This window comes from Manis pentadactyla, chromosome 6 (genome assembly GCF_030020395.1).
Source record: "Manis pentadactyla isolate mManPen7 chromosome 6, mManPen7.hap1, whole genome shotgun sequence".
Classification (NCBI taxonomy): domain Eukaryota; kingdom Metazoa; phylum Chordata; class Mammalia; order Pholidota; family Manidae; genus Manis; species Manis pentadactyla.
Genome location: NC_080024.1, coordinates 98,337,405 through 98,354,439, shown reverse-complemented (window position 1 = coordinate 98,354,439; position 17,035 = coordinate 98,337,405). Strand labels below are relative to the sequence as shown.

The 17,035-nt window shown below is 36.9% G+C and overlaps 1 protein-coding gene across 3 annotated transcripts in view; it reads right to left on the bottom strand.

Annotated features, from left to right (window-relative positions):
* The window catches only part of TRAPPC8 (trafficking protein particle complex subunit 8), a 106,820-nt gene that overhangs the window by 76,549 nt on the left and 13,236 nt on the right, over window positions 1-17,035 (bottom strand). For 2 of the 3 annotated variants that reach the window (XM_057503977.1, XM_057503975.1), the window contains 5 exons: window positions 6,962-7,051; window positions 5,469-5,643; window positions 3,243-3,396; window positions 1,043-1,136; window positions 138-397 (listed from right to left, as the gene is read on the bottom strand). In XM_057503977.1, the coding sequence (XP_057359960.1) occupies window positions 138-397; window positions 1,043-1,136; window positions 3,243-3,396; window positions 5,469-5,643; window positions 6,962-7,051 (773 nt within the window). The remainder of the gene's footprint in view (window positions 1-137; window positions 398-1,042; window positions 1,137-3,242; window positions 3,397-5,468; window positions 5,644-6,961; window positions 7,052-17,035) is intronic. The other variant, XM_057503976.1, reaches the window with a different exon arrangement.

Genomic DNA, 17,035 nt, shown 5'->3' with positions numbered 1-17,035 from the left:
AAAGTCAGTAAATCCTAGCAGTGGCCAAACAAGAACAAACAAAAAAACTTCAAATGCTTTAAATAATTTATACTGTATTCCCAAGTGTACTATTTACTGATATTAAAAAAAATCTCATCCAAACAATTAAATCTTACCTGGTCATTTAATTGCCGAATTGTTTTCTCTATATGTGGCAAAAGGCCCCGAAATGTGAACTCTTGTATAAACTGTCGAATTCTATCATGATCAGTAAGGGTTAAACATGCACCATGAATAATTCCAGTATTTGCTTTCTTTGTCTCATATAATGATGAAGCAGATTTTACATGATCTGGGCCATCGGTGCTGTTAGAAAGGTCACTGGATGGGTCCAACTGAAGTGGGTGAGCTCTAAAGTTATTTGGTAAGCCATCTACTGAAAAACAGATCTTTCTTTTACTGGCAGAATGCAACAGAAAATTGATATTACTACCATACTGTTAAAGCTTAAAAAGAAGAATGTTGGAACCCTTTCTCTTTCTGTATATCTAGAAGCCTGAAATACAACAACTAACATTTTCCCCCCACCAAAATTACAGGGCTTAATTTAATATTTTTTTATATAATAGAAATTTAAAAACTCATGTAAACAAAGAAAAAAAGTGTTAGAATAATATAAAGAATCACATTTAAGTAGCACAGTTAAGCAATAAGAAAAATTTTAACAAAAAAAAGTTTAGTGTTATCTCTACCAAAACTGTAATTTAAAATACAGAAATAAAGCTGTAAATATCATGGGAATTTGGGAATGATTAATGTTGCATGTTGTATCTTCCCTTGCTTTCTTCAAAAATTTTTAAAAGAAATCTGGTATATTACTCTTATAAAACACATTTTTAAATATCAAAAAATGTGTTTTTCGATAAAAAGACTAGATAAAATTCCCAGAGGAAAAGCTCACCTGCCCATTACCATTTTCTATTAAGAAAATGTCCCCCATCTTTCAGCTATAAAGATTAGCATGCTTAAACAACAGTGTAATTTTCAATCAAAAAGAAACTTAGAGAAAGTGTATCAAGACCTTTGACTTCGTTATCTAATCCATCCAAAGAAAGCAAGCTATTATCAGAATTCTTATTTGAAGTTACTGTACAAGGGCCATCTTCATATGATTCCTATCAAAATAAAATAAAAAAAGCATTAGCAGTTACATTTAATCATGTTTAAGATACCACCAAATTCATCAACTGTGTTCTGTAAGCCTCATCTGCTACAGGGACTTGCCTTCCAGTCCTCCAAACTCTTAACTTCTTTCACTTTATCTTATTCTATCATTCCAATCCACACATACTGTGTTCTTGAATTTCTTTAAACATTCAATCCACTATCCTGATGCTTCTGAATGCAAATGATCTCCATCTCAGCTTACCTATTTTGAGTGTGGTTAAGTATATGCCTATATGAATTCCTATAGATGTGTCTTAAAGAAGGAATAATGGCAAGAAAAAGGACCACCAGAGTCAAGCAGGGGGAGAAAAGAGGGATGATAAGGATCTCTTGGGTAATGGACTCAGTGTTAGTGAGCTAAAGTGAATTCTGAGCGTGCCAAAGCATATTAGAATAATGTCTACAGCAATGTTTACTTGTACAAAGGCACTTAGCTTCCAGGTCAACAAAGAAAATATAAAAGTACCCAAACTGCTCCATGAGACCAGTAAATGTGAGCTATAATTCTGAGTACCATACTTTGTAGGAAATACATAAACAAAAATTTAATACGAGGAAAGTGATCAGGACAAGAAAACAGTCTGAAACCACCATTCAAGAAAGAGTTAAAAAATAGATGTAGATATTTTAGCCTGGAAAAATATAAAAGGGAAACTGAAAGCTGCCCTTCTGTATTTTGAAAATTGTCTTAATGGAAAACTGGTAAGGTCCCCTGTGAATACAAGCAAAAGAAGAAACCTGTGCGGGTGATTCTCAAGGTGCTGAGATGTGTACTGGATCATCCAACCAGACAGTGGGGGGTGTCAATGGATGGGGTCAGTCACAGGTTTAAAGAACAGTTTGCTTTACATCAGGCGTTAGATTTGAGAGCCCTTCTCCAATTCTGGGCTTCTAGGATTCTAAACTATAGAATTTCTCATACCTGAATAATTTCTCAAACTGCATAATCTGACTAATGCTCCCCTTCAACCTTAGGTGGCTGGGCTTTGAACTGAATTTGTCAATATTGTTCCTATTCTGTGTGGCCCTGAAAGACCATTTAAGAAAACAAAACTCCTTTACATCTAGTTCATTCTTTTTTTCTCAGACACTTTACCCCAGAATTATCTTAAAGAAACTCAGCAATCATATCAATACTAAAGATCAGTAGAGCACTAAATTTGGATCAAAATTCCATATGTAACATAGAAAAACAGGGCAAATAAACAGATTAAACAGTATTTATATTAGAACATCAAAAATTGTATAAACTTTAATGTAATTGATATTTTTAATCACATAAAGAGTACATAATATAGTTTAACTGTACAAAATATAAATATATTTCCATTTAAGAATCTCCTCATAAACAAAAAAACAGTCAACTCTTGATTATCTGAACTAAGCATAGGAACTTGGCATTTGTCTCCCAAGTGACATATAATTCTCGCTTAAAGGTTTGACAGTGTGAAATTTTACACCCACCCACTTCAGCCAACAAACAATTAAAATTAGTCCAGAAGTCCAGATTAAGAAAAAAGGTAGATTAAAAAGAACAAGCACTTCTAAATTTTCAGAAGGAAAGGAAATCAGAAGAATGTTAGGGGAAAAAGCCCACCCACCAAAAAAGTATGAACTCTAAGGCCGTAAGAACAGCATGTTGAAAAGGAAGGATGGCAACCCCAGAGCATGTGGATAATGAAGAATTGACTGTAAACTTGATAAGGAATTACATGTACAAGTCAAAAATTCTATTCTCTACATGTCTAGCCAATCTAATTCAATTCTTATGTGTAATTCACTTTTCATCTTTTAAGGAAAAGATCAATTAACACTGAAAGAATATACTGAAAGGAATACATAAGGGATTACTGAAGTTAGTTAAAAAAAGCAGTTTTTAAACCACTGAATTAAGAGCTCACATGTTGATGGATAAAAACAAGCCAGATTCCACAAAGCAAGCATTAATACTATGAGCTAAACCAAGACAAGAAAAACTCTACAGTGATGCCATCACGTTATAAAACTGAAATACAGCTTTTGTGGTTTGCTTCATTGTTGTTTTTTACATATACCTGGTTTTGAATACTATTTTTCTGGAGATACTGACTCCAAGGATCTGGTATCTGTTCATCTGATGCTCGATTAGATGCTCGAGAATTAATTTTAAGTAAATAGCAACCCTGAGTTCCATATTTCTGTTTCATTTCTTCATAAATTGATTCAGCTCTAAAATAGAAAATGGAAAAGTCTGTAGTAAATGGGGAGCAGACTTTAGGCAATAATAAATATTAAAATAATCCAGAAGAGAGGCAGAAGAGAAAATTAAATATAACTTAGCATTAAAAAATTAGAAAAAAAAAAGGTAAAACAAAGATCATGATTCTAATTGAAATTTAGATTGCTTGAATATCACCTTAAAGCAGAGCTACCAAAGTGTGCTTCATGGAATAAACTTTTGCAAGATACTCCTATGTTATCAAAGAGAGGCAAATTATTTTATGGTGGTCAAACTAGTTTGGGGAACTTCAGTAAACAAAGCAAAAGTTTCTTTGCAGCAGACCCATTTCCCAGCCTCTCATTTGCTAATGTGCAGTGAATTTAAAAAGCAGCTCCAAACACAGATCAGAACTTTCAACTCCAAGGACTAGACTTTGGAAATACAACTTGAGGAAACTGTCTTAGATAGAGACATATGTTAATAAGTGCTAAAACAGAGAAACACAGCAACCCAAAACTTACAAAACATCTTTCCCTGCCACAGTTCACCCTTCCCGTAACTGTCTCCAAAGGGACACGGTTCAGAGGAAGAAGAGACACAACTCAAGAAAAGCAACTAAGGTATTTATTACATAAAATCCACCTTTCTCTTGCAAAATTTTAATGGCTGGACCCATGCAACAAAAAGTATTTTGACTTCCATACTTCAAGTTAATTAAACTGTACTAGTTGGTGAATGTTAATTCAAATGATAAAGCAGGTTAAGAAAACAAACAGTACATTCTGGGGAAAAATGACATTTTGGTACACAGAGCTAACTAGTTTAAATAGGTCTTCCTTATTTTGTCATTCAGACATCTGGTACCAAAAAAAAAACCCTGGAAAATCTTTTATCATATTTAAAATGCAGATGCTAATATTATACAAATAAGCCTAGCAAACAAACCATACTACACACTATAAAGGCTAGATAAGTAAAATAGTTATAAACACAGAATAAACACAGACATATGTATGTATATATACGTGCAAGTACAATGAACTACAAGCTTTACCAATGATAACTGCTAAGCATAAAAATCATTTGAATTACCACTTAAATATCCCACTTATAACCTTTCAATATGGAAGATACATACCATATTCAACTGACAGAAACTAATTTTAATAGAAGGGTCAAATTATATCTATTTCTATAGTATGCTTTATCCACAGGCTACAGACTGTTTATGATTTCAAAAATTCTTGAAGATTAGCAAGCCTGAGAATAATTTTTTGGTTTCATAGGAAAATTTGGTAACAAGATTGCTTTTATAGGAAAATTTGTTAACAAGATGATGGTTTATGCTTGGAACAAGGGCAGGAAATTATTATTTAATTGCATATCCTCCATAGCACTGAGATAACAAAACAATAGTTTGAAACAAAAGATTAATTCAATTCACATCTTGAAACCAAAAGTTAACTAAAGCCATAAAAATAAATTGCCTTTAATGTTATGTTATCTTTCAAGAACTTATTTCACTTAAGTTAAGGTTAATGATTAAATAAAGTTAAATAAGGTTAATCACTTTTCCAAAAGATAAAAGGACTAGAGCCAATCACTCATAATGAATATTAAAGGAAATATAAAGACATGTTTGGATGTTTTTCAGACTGTGAATGAAAAACAAGGCTAAAAATATAAAGTGACAAGACAGTGCAGGGGGAAAAAGGAAACACCTTTAGCAATAGTCAGGAAGTGAAAACAGAGGAAAACTGGGAAGGAGGAAAAAGAAAAAACAAGTAATTTTATACAAAGTAGGCAATAATAACTAAGATCTACAGGTGTAAAATGGCAAGCACTTTTATACAAAGATTATGGTAACAGATATATATTTAAAGGAAAGTGTGGCTAAGCACATGAAATTCAACATAAACCTACTTAGCTGTTTAATATAACTCTGGAATAAAAGATGTAGTTAGATGTTTTATTAATAAATTTTTACTTTCTTGTATGAAAAATATATCTAAAATTTAAATAAGCCATGTCCAGATTAACATTTACATGAAAAAATTTTAAGCTGAAAAAGAAAACTTACCTCTGTTCATCTCCTGCACTTAAATCATGTAAAAGTACATAATACTTTAGAGTATTTGGTATAAACCACTTGGGGTAGGAATAGTCACTATTGTGCTGAATTCGATGCTGTTCTTGTGACAACTTTGAAAATTGTTCCACAGGTTCAGCTTCACAAGACGATGCTACCAACATACCTTATAAACCACATTATTAAGGTAATTATCACATCACTCAATAATAAATATTATCCTATTACAATAAACTTTAAAGGTGTTATTTTCTGAGCTAAAAAATAGTCTTCATAGATTTTCACTGCAACACAAAAAGTTTCTCCAACACATCTAAATGTAAGATAAATTTTAGCCGAAATAAGCAGGTGAACAGAGGCAACAAAGGGCTAGGTAGTTTTTTTTAATGCAATTCCCGGGTGAGGTTTCTCAGTCTACAGAAATGGAGGCTGGGAAAGTCACGCCCAGCAGGGCAGGCAGCAAGTTTTTAAAGAAGGTAGTGGGAGGGACAGCTTAGATTTACAGCGGTGCGAGGATTGGCTAGCCTAAGGCACATTTTTCAGGTTGGGAGGGGGCAGCAGCTGGGGACTTTGGCACGTCATCCATGTCTGACATGCTTCCCCCTCCCCCCAGTGCCTTCAACCTTACACTAATTAATTCAAGATTGTAAATCTTTATTAAAGATATCTTGTTGACAGTTTTTTAGGTCACTTACATATATAAGGAAATTCATGAAAGTTAAAATGGACAATACCAAAACTGACAACTCTCAACAGTGAACAATTCTGCTGAATCTTGCTCCTCTCCATTCAATCTCACTGTAGTTTCATACTTTATCCTATGATTTAACTTTTCTCTGCAACCTCATTAAGAAAACTAAAGAATGCCCTCACAATATATATATATATATATATATATATATATATAAAAACACACTTCCAATTGTAAAATAAATAAGTAACCGGGATGTAATGTATAGCATAAGGAATATAGTCAAAATATTGTAACAACTTGGTATGGTGATACCTGGTACCTAGAAATATCATGTATATAAATGTTGAGTCGCTGTGTTGTACACCTGAAACTAATGTAATGCAATGCTGTTGTCAACTACCCTTCAATAAAAATAAAAATAAAAAAAAAAGAAAACTAAAGAGCCATAACTGTCAAAGGAGGTTAACAGCTATAAAACAGGCTACTAAAGAGAATATCAGTTACACTTTTTTACTAAAATGGCTTAAAATATTATTAAGTGTGAAATATTTGAGCTAGGGAAAACAGTGAGCCCCAGTATTTTTATTTTGTAACCAAAAATCAATTTATTACATCAGTTCTGTATCTAGAGTGCCATTTAACAAAAACAACAAAAACTTGAAGTATCATAAACAAAAAATAATTTCTCCATTCTCTATGTACGCTCAACAATTTTGCCTTAATATAACTATCTGAGATTAGTAACTTCCAAAATATTTGATTTTAAGAGAACATAAAGGTCAAAGGATACATGCTAAGTAGTGGTTCAGAAATTCATGGTCTGATGCTGGCATCGACTGAAGAAAGGTCTCTCTATAGGACTCAAACCATGGAGTAGTAGCTAAAATTAAAAATATATTAAACAATTAAAATTCCTCAACAGAACCCATGTACACCAAACAAAATTTCAAGTCTATATTCCTAAAAGCAATGATAATTTCTAGCAGTAAACACACATTTTTCACCTGTGCTTGATATGTACACAATGTGAACATGTTTAAGCCACACAAATATATTCATACATGGAGCATATATAGTTGCAAAAATAAAAAATAATCCCAAACCTGCACAATGATTTCACAATTCACTCATCTAATAACCTTTAAATTATTACCCACAGGGAGGAAAAAGTTTAAACCTAAAGCTTTGTACACCTGCCACTAGCTACGTCGTCATACACTCCTTTTCATAAACAGTGTCATTTCAGAGCAGTGGTTTCCCAACCAAGAGTGATTCTGACCCCTGAGGAATATCTGGCAAAGTCTGGAGATACTTCTGGTTGTCACAACTAGGCATGGGTTGCAGGTGATGGTTTGGGGAGTGCCACTGGCATCTAGGGAAAGAGGTCTGGGATGATGCAAAGAATCTCACAGTGAAGAGAACTCGGCCCCCACAACAAAGAATTCAGACCTGCATGTCCACAGTGGTAAGGCTGGCAAATGCTACTTACAATTTCATTACTTGAGTACAACAGTAACAAAAGTTCTTTAAATGAAATTTCAAAGCATACTTTACCTTACAATCAAATACAAAGAGGTATATTTTCACTTTCTGTATAAATGTATATGACTTAAAATGTCAAATCTCTCACCTGTTAACAAGCATTTTATAAGAATTATTTTTCTAAATTTGAATTTAAGCTTAGTCATTTCACTAGATTTAAACAGACTATTTATATCACAGCTTTACTAAAAGGACACTCCATTCCTAGCTACTTATATTGACTACCAAACCTCTTATTTTTTTTGTTGTTCTTTATCACTGAAAATGCACAAATACATGGTGTCTGCCTGAAGCGACTGGGAAAGCAGAACTAAGCAAGCTACTCATTCTCTCAGAGAGCCTACCTAACCAGGTGCCATGTACACAAAACTCTAATCCCAATAAATCCCTTCTGAGAATAACCCACACATTGTTTAGGGGGGCTATCACTGTTAACAACTGCATGTTCACCACTGTAGAAGAGGAAAACATTTCTGGAAATACTAATCTACACAAGAAGTGGCAAATGGGAGAATAAATGACAATGACTAGTCTGTTACAATACAAAACCCATTTTCTTACCAAGCAGTAACATGTATCTTCCCCATAATCAGTCAAAATTAGTCTTTGTCTAGAAAATTAATGTATACTTTCATTTAGTACCAAGGACAGAAAAAAAGAAAATAAAGAACAGATTATGGAAATTTTGGTTAAACAGGAAGGAATCTCCACAGCTAAGGGGAAACGATGCTATGCGTTTTATTTTCCCAGTCACTCTGCGACTCCCATACCACCACAATTTAGTAACATGCAAGTTAGCAACAGGATTGGGGATTCCGACTAACCAAATTAAATCTTCCAAAGAGCTATTCACTGCAACACTACCTGTTATAAAAGACTAGAAAACCCAAGGGTGGAGCCAAGATGGCGGCGTGAGTAGTTCAGTGGATATCTCCTCCCAAAAACATGTATATTTATGAAAATACAATAAATACAACTATTCCTAAGAGAGACACCAGTGAATACAGTACAACAGCCAGGATACATCTACATCTGCGAGAATTCAACATCACACGAAGGGGGTAAGACACAAGCCGCAGCCAGGCGGGACCCGAACACGACCCTACCCCAGAACCCTGTGGGAAGAAAGGAGTCGGAACGGGGCGGGAGTGAAAGCCCAGGACTGCTAAACAACCAGCACTAGAAATCCGCACCCAGAGCGAAGACACAAGGCGCACAGGGTCCTGGATATTAGAGAAACGGAAAGCAAAACCTGTGAGCAGGTCCCCGCAACCGGCGCCCCTGAAACAAAAGAAAAGTGAGTGCTTTCTGCAAGTCTTAAAGAGAGAGGTACCCCACAGCTGGACGAAGTTGTCCCAGCACACTTAGCCAGCAGCTGGGAATCCCAGGGAACTTTAGGCGCCCTAACCCCCTGGGCAGCAGTGCAGCTCTGAAGCCGCTCATGGCACTAAGCAGCCTGCCAGTCGTTCCAACTGGCACGGACCCCAACACACCAGCCCAGTAGTGGGAGAGTGGCAGCACGCACTGGGGGCGGTGGCGCCAGAGGGGACCGGGCGCAGCTCGTGTGAGCCCGCCATGGCAGCGACCAAGCAACCCAGGTGTGGACAGAGCACTCAGGCGGCAGCGGCGCCAGAGGGACCCAGGAGAGGTCTGCATGAGCCTGCAGCGGCAGCGACCGAGTGGCCTGGGAGCAGCCCGCACGTGCCAGCAGTGGCAGCGCCAGAGGGGCACGGGAGAAGCATGCAAGCACCTGCAGCGGTGCCAGAGGGAGCAGCGGCACTCCCAGCAGCCGACCAGAATCCCAGCCCGACGTACAGCCACCCGGGCCAGACCCAAAGGCCGCTGTTGGCACACAGCTGCCCGGCAGGGGCACCACTATCACGGAGGAGCACACCTGGCGTGCCTGCCACTCCCCACAGGGCTCTGCGCTGCTCTGACGGAGACCTCACCCACAGCAGCTTAGGAGATTAACCTGGTGGCTGCTCCAGGAGTGCAAGTAACCGACACAGGCAGCGGAGAAGGGCAAGGCATTCAGCAAGCAGGAAAGGACTTTCTTCTCCCAGCTGACACACCCACAACCTGCCTACAGCTACCGCTGTCACCATGAAAAGGCAGAAAAATTCAGTCCAGTCCAAAATAGTCCAGACAACCCCTGAGACAGGATCTGCAGAGACAGACCTAACCAGTCTCCCTGAAAAAGAATTCAAAATAAAAATCATAAACATGCTGACAGAGCTGCAGAGAACTATACAAGAGCTAAGGGATGACGTCCGGAGGGAGATTACAGAAATGAAACAATCTCTACAAAGATTTATAAGCAGAATGGATGAGATGCAAGAGGCCATTGATGGAATAGAAACCAGAGAACAGAAATGCATAGAAGCCGACACAGAGAGAGATAAAAGGATCTCCAGGAATGAAACAATATTAAGAGAACTGTGTGACCAATCCAAAAGGAACAATATCCGCATCACAGGGCCACAAGAAGAAGAGAGAGAAAAAGGGATAGAAAGTGTCTTTTGAAGAAATAATTGCTGAGAACTTTCCCAAACTGGGGGAGGAAATAGTTGCTCAGACTACGGAAGCACACAGAACTCCCAACAGAAGGGACCCAGAGAGGACAACACCAAGACACAAAATAATTAAAATGGCAAAGATCAAGGACAAGGACAGAGTATTAAAGGCAGCCAGAGAGAGAAAAAAGGTCACCTACAAAGGAAATCCATCAGGCTATCAGACTTCTCAACAGAAACCTTACAGGCCAGAAGAGAATGGCATGATATATTTACTGCAATGAAACAGAAGGGCCTTGAACCAAGGATACTGTATCCAGCACGATTATCATTTAAATATGAAGGAGGAATCAAACAATTCCCAGACAAGCAAAAGTTGAGGGAATTTGCCTCCCACAAACCACCTCTACAGGGTATCTTAGAGGGACTACTCTAGATAGGAGCACTGCTAAAAAGAGCACAGAACAAAACACCCAACATATGAAGAAGAAGGAAGAGAAATAAATACTCATCAGACTGTGTTTATAATAGCTCAATAAGCGAGTTAAGTTAGACAGTAAGTAGTAAAGAAGCTAACCTTGAACCTTTGGTAACCACGAATCTAAAGCCTGCAATGGCAATAAGTACATATCTTTCAATAATCACCCTAAATGTAAATGGACTGAATGCATCAATGAAAAGACACAGAGTAACAGAATGGATAAAAAAGCAAGATCCATTTATATGCTGCTTACAAGAGACTCACCTCAAACCCAACGACATGCACAGATTAAAAGTTCAGGGATGGAAAAAGATATTTCATGCAAACAACAAGGAGAAAAAAGTAGGTTTGCAATACTAGTATCAGACAAAATAGACTTCAAAACAAAGAAAGTAACAAGAGATAAAGAAGGACATAACACAATGATAAAGGGCTCAGTCCAACAAGAGGATACAACCATTATAAATATATATGCACCCAATACAGAAGCACCAACATATGTGAAACAAATACCAGCAGAATTAAAGGAGGAAATAGAATGCAATGCATTCATTTTGGGAGACTTTAACACACCACTCACTCCAAAGGAAAGATCCACCAGACAGAAAATAAGTAAGGACAAGTAAGGACACAGAGGCACTGAACAACACACTAGAACAGATGGGCCTAATAGACATCTATAGAACTCTACATCCAAAAGCAACAGGATACACATTCTTCTCAAGTCCACATGGAACATTCTCCAGAATAGACCACGTACTAGGCCACAAAAAGAGCCTCAGTAAATTACAAAAGATTGAAAGTCTACCAACCAACTTTTCAGACCATAAAGGTATAAAACTAGAAATAAATTGTACAAAGAAAACAAAAAGACTCACAAACACATGGAGGCTTAACATCCTCCTAAATAATCAATGGATCAACGACCAAATTAAAATGGAGATCCAGCAATATATGGAAACAAATGACAACAACACAAAGCCCCAACTTCTGTGGGACGCAGCAAAAGCAGTCTTAAGAGGAAAGTATATAGCAATCCAGGCATATTTAAAGAAGGAAGAACAATCCCAAATGAATAGTCTAATGTCACAATTATCGAAACTGGAAAAAGAAGAACAAATGAGGCCTAAGATCAGCAGAAGGAGGGACACAACAAGGATCAGAGAAGAAATAAATAAAATTGAGAAGAATAAAACAATAGAAAAAATCAATGAAATCAAGAGCTGGTTCTTCGAGAAAATAAACAAAATAGATAAGCCTCTAGCCAGACTTATTAAGAGAAAAAGAGAGTCAACACAAATCAACAGAATCAGAAACGAGAAAGGAAAAATCACGACGGACCCCACAGAACTAAAAAGAATTATTAGAGAATACTATGAAAACCTATATGCTAACAAGCTGGAAACCCTAGAAGAAATGGACAACTTCCTGGAAAAATACAACCTTCCAAGACTGACCAAGGAAGAAACAGAAAATCTAAACAGACCAATTACCAGCAACAAAATTGAAGCGCTAATCAAAAAACTACCCAAGAAAAAAACCACTGGGCCAGGTGGATTAACTTTGGAATTTTATCAGACATACAGAGAAGACATAATACCCATTCTCCTTAAAGTTTTCCAAAAAATAGAAGAGGAGGGAATACTCCCAAACTCATTCTATGAAGCCAACATCACCCTAATACCAAAACCAGGCAAAGAAACCACCAAAAAAGAAAACTACAGACCAATATCCCTGATGAACGCAGATGCAAAAATACTCAACAAAATATTAGCAAACCGAATTCAAATATACATCAAAAGGATCATACACCATGACCAAGTGGGATTCATCCCAGGGATGCAAGGATGGTACAACATCGAAAATCCATCAACATCATCCACCACATCAACAAAAAGGACAAAAACCACATGATCATCTCCATAGATGCTGAAAAAGCATTCGACAAAATTCAACATCCATTCATGATAAAAACTCTCAACACAATGGGCATAGAGGGCAAGTCCCTCAACATAATAAAGGCCATATATGATAAACCCACAGCTAACATCATACTGAACAGCGAGAGCCTGAAAGCTTTTCCTCTGAGATCAGGAACAAGACAGGGATGCTCACTCTTCCCACTGTTATTCAACATAGTACTGGAGGTCCTAGCCACAGCAATTAGACAAAACAAAGAAATACAATGAATCCAGATTGGTAAAGAAGAAGTCAAACTGTCACTATTTGCAGATGACATGATAGTGTACATAAAAAACCCTAAAGACTCCACTGCAGAACTACTAGAACTAATATCGGAATTCAGCAAAGTTGCAGGATACAAAATTAACACACAAAAATCTGTGGCTTTCCTATACACTAACAATGAGCCAATAGAACAAGAAATCAAGAAACGAATTCCATTCACAATAGCATCAAAAAGAATAAAATACCTAGGAATAAACCTAACCAAGGAAGTGAAAGACCTATACCCTGAAAACTACAAGACACTCAAGAGAAATTAAAGAGAACACTAACAAATGGAAGCTCATACCATGCTCTTGGCTAGGAAGAATTAATATAGTCAAAATGGCCATCCTGCCCAAAGCAATATACAGATTCGATGCAATCCCTATCAAATTACCAACAGCATTCTTCAATGAACTGAAACAAATAGTTCAAAAATTCATATGGAAACACCAAAGACCCCGAATAGCCAAAGCAATCCTGAGAAGGAAGAACAAAGTGGGGGGGGGGATCTCGCTCCCCAACTTCAAGCTCTACTACAAAGCCACAGTAATCAAGACAATTTGGTGCTGGCACAAGAACAGAGCCACAGACCCGTGGAATAGAATAGAAACTCCAGACATTAACCCAAACATACATGGCCAATTAATATACGATAAAGGAGCCATGGACATACAATGGGGGAAATGACAGTGTCTTCAACAGACGGTGCTGGCAAAGCTGGACAGCTACATGTAAGAGAATGAAACTGGATCACTGTCTAACCCCATACAGAAAAGTAAATTCAAAATGGATCAAAGACCTGAATGTAAGTCATGAAACCATAAAACTCTTAGAAAAAAACATAGGCAAAAATCTCACAGACATAAACATGTGTGACTTCTTCATGAAAATATCTTCCCGGGCAAGGGAAACAAAAGCAAAAATGAACAGGTGGGACTTTATCAAGCTGAAAAGCTTCTGTACAGCAAAGGACACCATCAATAGAACAAAAAGGTATCCTACAGTATGGGAGAATATATTCATAAATGACAGATCTGATAAAGGGTTGACATCCAAAATATATAAAGAGCTCACACACCTCAACAAACAAAAAACAAATAATCCAACTAAAAAAATGGGCAGAGGATCTGAACAGACAGTTCTCCAAAGAAGAAATTCAGATGGCCAACAGACACATGAAAAGATGCTTCACGTCACTAGTTATCAGAGAAATGCAAATTAAAACCATAATGAGATATCACCTCACACCAGTAAGGATCGCCACCATCCAAAAGACAACAACAACAAATGTTGGCGAGGTTGTGGAGAAAGGGGAACCCTCCTACACTGCTGGTGGGAATGTAAATTAGTTCAACCATTGTGGAAAGCAGTATGGAGGTTCCTCAAAATGCTCAAAATAGACTTACCATTTGACCCAGGAATTCTACTCCTAGGAATTTACCCTAAGAACGCAGCACTCAAGTTTGAAAAAGACAGATGCACCCCTATGTTTATCGCAGCACTATTTACAATAGCCAAGAATTGGAAGCAACCTAAGTGTCCATCAGTAGATGAATGGATAAAGAAGATGTGGTACATATACACAATGGAATATTATTCAGCCATAAGAAGAAAACAAATCCTACCATCTGCAACAACATGAATGAAGTTAGAGGGTATTATGCTCAGTGAAATAAGCCAGGCGGAGAAAGACAAATACCAAATGATTTCACTCATATGTGGAGTATAAGAGCAAAGGAAAACTGAAGGAACAAAGCAGTGGCAGAATCACAGAACCCACAAATGGACTAACAGTTACCAAAGGGAAAGGGACTGGGGAGGATGGGTGGGAAGAGAGGGATAAGGGCGGGAAAAAGGGGGCATTACAATTAGCATGTATAATGTGGATGGGGTACAGGGCGGGCTCTACAACACAGAGAAGACAAGTACTGATTTTACAGCATCTTACTACGCTGATGGATGGTGACTGTGAAGGGGTATGTGAGGGGGACTTGGTGAAGGGGGGAGCCTAGTAAACATAATGTTCTTCATGTAATTGTAGATTAATGATAACAAAAGAAAAAAAAGACTAGAAAACCCATATGCCCATCAAGAGGGGACTGGTTAAATAAATTATGGTATATTCTTTAAATGGATGCACTAGGCAGCTGTAAAAGAAAGGGGAAAATCTCTATGTTACTTTAAAGTGCTCCCTGGGATATACTGTGAGTAAAAAGAGGTAACAGCAGAAAAGTATCCATTTTTATGTACGAAAGGGAAGAGAACATCAAAAGCCTTACATATATTTGCTTACTGCACTGTCAAATACAAAAAAAGGATAATTCTAATTAATTCAGTTATACATCATGTAACAGAAAAGATAAGAAAGGGCAAGGGACATAACAGAAGCTAGACCTGTCTGAACGCACCGTTTTATAGTTTTGCCTTTGAAACTATATATGCCTACAAAATTAAAATTAAATTAAAAATTAGAAATAAAAATACACATACACACATACCAGTTCTTAAATTGCTTAAATACTTTCTAAATAATGGTGCAAGAAGACAGTGAGTACTCAACTAAGGACATAAGGAGCCAAGAAAAATGTTTAGATGTGTATGGCAGAAGTAGGTTTTATCTTTTAGACAGTCATGTTTACATTGAATAAGGTACATTTTCCCTTAAGGGGCTAAGTAGTCTTCCTTCAGTTTTTTTACATGCCAATAAATCAGGGCATCCTCCCATTTTTTGCTTTATCAAATGACATTTTTGTAGAAAGGGGAAAATATAGTTTTAATATGTTCCATGTTAACAAAAGACTAACCTTAATGACAATTCTCTCCCCTTAAAAATTATCTTATATTTATTCTGGGATGAAGTCAGTGTTTTGCTCAGACCCCTTTCCACATGTTCTTTGTTTAGACTTGAAATAGCTACCACATTCTACTACAGTTAAGTTTCTCTATGCAGAACGCACTTTGACTTGGGAAGGAAGCTAGAACTGAAAAAATGTTGTATCCTCCAACTGTGCTCACAAAATGCAGCTCTCTGTCCCTTCTTTATTCCCTTCGTAGTGCCAGTGACCTGGGATCAGAGTGACCAGTGTCCCTCATACTTATCTACCAAGGGCTGCCAGAGGTGAGCTAGACCTAGAGCAACAGAGGTCCTCATCCCACTGAAGCCAAAAGCACTTAGTAACTCCCAACCTGCAGGAGAAAAAGAATGCATCTCCTGAACTTAAACACCACCTGTAAATCACACTTTTCCCCTTTCCACTCGTTCACAAAAGCTGAAAGTGCCAGCCAAATCACTACCAAGACTCAACAAAACCACACAACAAAGTAACAAATTCCAAATAACACTGCCACTTACGACTATGTAATTTTAGATAGACAGTAGTATATATATAAACATATTTTCAGAATGAAAATACTCAGGTAAGGGAAAGGAATTGCATGTTGTATAATTAACTCAATAAATGTACAACTTCAAGATTGAAAATATTTGACACTAAACACTGAGATTATGAGATATGGTTTAATTCAGAGGTTCTTAGAATAGGAAAGCTAAAACAAAAACCAGACTATAGAAAATGCGTATTTTTCAAATCATGGAAGACTTTGTTTTTTATTTAAAAATTTTATTAGTTTTAAATATTCAGAGCACAAGGTATGAGAAATTCCTGTGTACTCACTGCACCTATTTTACACATCTTAACATTTTGCCATATTTCCTTTAGACCCCTTTAAGAAGTAAAACCTTATAGATTACAGCCAATACCTTTTGTTTTCTATCCTATCTAAAGTTTTCTGCTCGCCTGAAGTTAATGTGTACCTTTACCATCCATTTCCTTGTAATTTAAGTACACATGTATGTGTACACAAAGAGAATATAATATTGACTTTGGAATTTTTAAAAATTTGTATTTTGTATTAGGTTACAATTTCATTTTTTTAACATTATGTTGGGAAATCTTATTAAATTTGGTACCTCTATTTCCAGGTTATTCATTTAAACAAATCACAGTTTATTCATCTATGTTTCTTTTTATTTTTTTTGGACTTTCAGGACAAGAGTATATTATGAGAGATAAAAAGGGGCAATTCAATGATAAAAGGG